This window comes from Centruroides sculpturatus, unplaced genomic scaffold, assembly GCF_000671375.1.
Source record: "Centruroides sculpturatus isolate CEXI.00-Female unplaced genomic scaffold, Cexi_2.0 scaffold125, whole genome shotgun sequence".
Lineage (NCBI taxonomy): Eukaryota > Metazoa > Arthropoda > Arachnida > Scorpiones > Buthidae > Centruroides > Centruroides sculpturatus.
In genome coordinates this window covers 55,718-60,620 of record NW_019384337.1, presented here as the reverse complement: position 1 = coordinate 60,620, position 4,903 = coordinate 55,718, and the positions used below count along the sequence as shown (strand labels likewise).

At 29.0% G+C, this 4,903-nt stretch overlaps 1 protein-coding gene across 1 annotated transcript; it reads right to left on the bottom strand.

Annotated features, from left to right (window-relative positions):
- Positions 1-916: 916 nt before the first annotated feature.
- Positions 917-4,810, bottom strand: LOC111632447 (glutathione peroxidase 7-like). Its single transcript, XM_023376866.1, has 3 exons — positions 4,456-4,810; positions 2,020-2,284; positions 917-1,239 (listed from the first exon to the last, which is right to left on the bottom strand). Exons 1-3 carry the CDS (start codon positions 4,588-4,590, stop codon positions 1,070-1,072), a joined length of 570 nt encoding a protein of 189 aa, XP_023232634.1. The 5' UTR covers positions 4,591-4,810; the 3' UTR covers positions 917-1,069.
- Positions 4,811-4,903: the final 93 nt, after the last annotated feature.

Genomic DNA, 4,903 nt, shown 5'->3' with positions numbered 1-4,903 from the left:
AATTAACATTAACAGATGTTAAAAAATAATTCAATAAAATACGTGAACAGCAGAATATAAGTATCAATATACCTATAGTTAAATTTTTAAGAAAAATTGCAGACTGGCTGAAATGTTGCCAACAGGTTTCTACACCTGTCAGCAAGCAAAACTACTGATTGCACTTGCATTGCAATCAGTAATTGCAATGTGGTCCAGTCTTAGGATCTTCAAACAGCAATGTAGGTAATGCATTTCTTACATTGTAACAGATGTTTCTGACCACAAGTCCTGGTTGGCAGTGGTCTTTCTGGTATTCATACCACCTGGCACACACTTGCCACAATTGTTCTTGAAAACCCAAGTGCACTTGCCATATCAGAGAATGGCCCATCCATTTGGCTCCTATAATCTTCCCTTGTTGAAATGTTGAGAGATCATTTTTTTTGTACTCGTTGTGAACAGTGATACATATCACAAAACTAATGCTTACAATTTTTTTGCTGCAAAAATGTTCACAGCTGATTACATTACATGGGTGTGAATTGCTTATTACTTTCATGCAACTAGATGTACTAATTCGTCACGCTTCTGTAGTTTATTCTGTATCATAATTTACCAAATAAATTCATAACAAAACTTTTCTGTAATGTAATTGAAACAGACTTAAATTACAAAAATATTTAGAATAAAATTTGAATCATTGATCATTTTAGGATGTCAAGTATTCCAGCAAGCATAAGAAAAAGTGTATGCTGGTAAAATGTGAGTATCGCAATTATTTTGATGATACAGTATCAGAACAAGTTCGCCAAGTCCCACAATGTGTTCCCAAGCATATATCTCCCCTGAAAAAGAATCTAAGCCAACTAATTCCACCAGTCATGACAGCAGTAAGGAGCTGTTCTCAAGAAAACCAAAGAANAAAGTAATGCACAACAATCTTATTTTCAAATTCATATTTATAATACATATATGTAAGATATAAATGTAAGGAATCTCAAGTAAATGTTATATATAATTCAATAACGCATAGTAGCTCAAAAGGTATTTTATACATTTAAGTTTAAATTGTTTATAAATTTTGAATTTATAATTCTTTTAAGGGTATTGCATGATGATCTGCTTTCTCAACAGCTGATTTTACATCTTCAAATATAGCTGATACTGATGTAAAAGGGCTCCAAGCATTTAGAAAATTTCCAGAATGATCAATTAAGTATTTCCAGAAATTCCAGTTTGGTTGTTTCCCAGATTCCTCTACAATAGAAAAAATAAATATAAATAATTAGTTTGAAAATTAATAGCAATTATAAAGTTTTCTTTATATAGTTCTGTTTTCATTAAAACTTTTATTACAAGAAATATTACTTATAAATGAAAACTAGGCCTATATTTATTTCTGTTCTTCAATTATTTATTTAAGTGTTATAATAATTTTATAATTTACACTGAATAATTAATTAGTTTTGTTTTAATTCAGTGGCATAGCCTGCCCCAGTGGGGCTACGCCACTGAATTAAGGGGGGCAAAATTTCACAATAAATAATAATAATATCTTGTAAAAATTTGAACCATTTCATTTCATATTTTTGTCGCACCTACGATTCGGACCGATTGCAATGAGCACAGAATTTTTCATTACTTATTCTGTGACGAAACTGAATTTTAGTCTTTTAAATTGAGATACCTAAATAAGGGGCAGCGAAATTTTCCTCCGCCCCGGGCGGCTGACACCCACACTATGCCACTGTTTTAATTATTATATTATTACTTTTCTTTCATATGAAATAAAAACAAAATTTAACAAACAAATTCTTTAAAGTTTTATGTAAAAATCAATTTTTAATATTGTGATATAGGATAATGTAATTTTATAATAAAAATTAACCTAGAAAAATATATATATGATTACAAGTTCTTTCATTATGTACATTTTTAAAAATGTTTTTTTTAACAGTCTGCAAAATGATACAATAATATAAATAATAGTTATTTAATTAATTTTATGCTAATGACTTTTTTAAGATTTACACTTACCAAATAAAAATTGAAAGACTGGATGAATATTTTCTCCTATTACATCAATTTTCTTAAACAAAAGAAAATTTATTTTGTAAACAGTTTGTACAAATTCATTAATTTCTTTATCTGAATCTGGCTCTTGTTGTCCAAATTGATTACAAGGAAAGGCTAAAATTATTAAATTTTTCTTATAACCTAAAATATTTTGCAATTTCACTAATTCAGTATAATGATCTTTGGTAAATCCACAGTAAGTTGCTACATTAACAATCAGTACTACCTAAAATAAAAAACAAAAAAATACTTTTCTCAATTTTAATCAATATAATAATACTGATTCATAAGAACAATTAAAATATTAAAAGTCTATTTCAAAGCTATTATTTATTTCTGTCTGTAACAAATAATAAATAAATGCAGCTAATAAAATACTTCATTAAAAAAACCATACTGAAGAGGTGCCAGGGATAGAACATCTGGATGTGGATATCTTCATAGTAAGATTTCCATTTCATAGGATAACCACAATATTAATATTACTATTATGATTGTCTTAGGAATAAAAAAGTGAATGTAGTTTATTGGTGTAAAAAAAAAATTAAAAAAGGAAAGTGAGATGAGAATCTTTAAGATATGGATACAAAAAAATGATGAAAAGAAGAGCAAGTTGGATCAGAAAGTGAAGAAAATAATTTTTATATAACAGTATTTTATAGGCATTATGGAGGTTTGTAACTTATTTTACCAACAATTAACATTAACAGATGTTAAAAAATAATTCAATAAAATACGTGAACAGCAGAATAAGTATCAATATACCTATAGTTAAGTTTTTAAGAAAAATTGCAGACTGGCTGAAATGCAAACCAGGATGTGACGTAGTTAATAAATATTTTTGTGATGTATGACTAGACTGTATTTAATGAATAGTGAGGTTGAGGCCGAAGTTTTAAATGCGAAAACATGTACGTCTGACGTTCAGTGCTGCTTTCCTGTAAACCTAGAAGTTTTACAATGTTGTTTGGAATGCTGAGTATGATTCCACTGACTATCCAAACACCATTGTCAAACTTCTAGGCTTACATGAAAGTGGCGCTGAATGTCCGACGTACCGTTTTTGTGTTTAAAACTTTGGCCTCAACCTCGCTAATGATTACAATTGATTACAATAGCCAACTTAATAATCACATAAACATATGCACAGACAAAAAGCATAAGAAAGAGTAAATGGAATGTTTTCAAAGATAAATATCAAAACACTCAAGGAAAACACTTCTAAATTGAACTACTCAAACTGGGTGTATGTACTGTAAATAAACACTACACATATAACCAATATCAAATAAATAAAGAAAAGCAAGAAGAAAGCAAATTTTTTCATCCTTGTCAAACAAGCATCTTCAGCCTAACTGACCTTAGCCTGATAATTCCAGTTCAGCATGGATGAAAATGTCTGCTTTGTTGTAGTTTTTCTTACTGGATACTGATTACGTGTAGGTTTATGAAAATACCATACTTACAAAATAATATAGCTTTTCTTAAACCAGTTTATCAGTTTGAATAATTTAATACCAAATGTTAAAAATCTGTTTTATGTACATACAGACATAACCTTCACGCCTTTTCACTTTTGGATTGGCAGTGAATGAGCCGCTTCCACACCGCTTGTTCCAAACATACCTCTCTCGCTTCTTCCACGCTCATTAATTAAGGCCTATCGTACATATTTACGCTGACTTCGACCATGCATACTTGTGATGTTCTTTGCAATCAAAGCGTCACAGACACCATCTGTCAATCTCTTTGGCAGGCAGCCCCTTGGTTGCCTGCCATACACCACATAACATATACACGCTTTTATGTTATTTCTCTTTTTTATGTTAAATTACAAAATAAAAATTATAAAATTAGCTCAACTTTGATGTAGAAGTTTTAACAGCTGTATTTTTACATCTGTTAAATAGTAATTAAACTCGCATTACTAGAAAATATTTGATACAATTAAAAATCTATTTGGCACAATTCAAGCTCTGAATGATATGTTTAATACGATATATACTTTGTTTTTACCAGTGGACCCTCCTATAACACTGTTGATTTTTCCATGTTATATGAATTCCATGTTGTACGAGTCACTTATATTTTACAAATACGCAAGCCGTTCACAGCCCGGCACACGTATTTGTAAAATCTAAGTGACTCGTACAACTTGGAATTCATATAAAACGGAATAATCATCAGTGTTATAGGGGGGGTCGACTGTACATTACTCAACTATATGCAGTAAGTAATAAAAGTTTTCATAATAATAAATTATGTAAATATATAATGTTGAAATCATTTTTATGATGAAAACAGGGCAAATTTCTGCATACAATGATTAAATTAACAGTAAAATATATAAACAAAATTAAATAGGATATTGAACTTTGATGTAATTTAGAAAATTACCTTTCCTCTAAACTCTTCAAACTGTACTTCATTACCATTTGTATCTATTGCTGTTAACTTATAAAATCTGTCATTTGCATTAATAAAGTTACACAATGTAAACAAGAGAATTACAAAAGAGAAAAACTTTCTCATAATTAAATGTGTATAAAACAATTTACTTTTAATAAATTCATATAAAATTTTCAAGTTAGTTAAATTGAATTTGTATATTTCAGTCTAAAAATATTCAACATTAAAAGACCAAGAACATTTATTAATAAGTCATTAATTGTTGTTCGAACGTAACGAGGTTAGTAAAAACATCTGTTTACACATGGCCCCTCCCACAATTTAAATAATAATAATAATCGATTTCACAAGAAGCATAAATCATTATTATATAATATGAAAATTTAAAATAAAATATTGCGACTTTCTGTATTAATTAAACATCGGGATTAAAATA

What these genes read in the sequence shown, in the direction of transcription:
- LOC111632447 (XM_023376866.1), bottom strand. Translation starts at nt 4,590, where the DNA reads ATGAGAAAGTTTTTCTCTTTTGTAATTCTCTTGTTTACATTGTGTAAC. An exon ending in TTGAAGAGTTTAGAGGAAAG is followed by an intron (nt 2,285 to 4,455) that starts GTAATTTTCTAA and finishes TTTTTATTTTAG; the next exon opens with GTAGTACTGATTGTTAATGT. An exon ending in AGTCTTTCAATTTTTATTTG is followed by an intron (nt 1,240 to 2,019) that starts GTAAGTGTAAAT and finishes TTTCTATTGTAG; the next exon opens with AGGAATCTGGGAAACAACCA.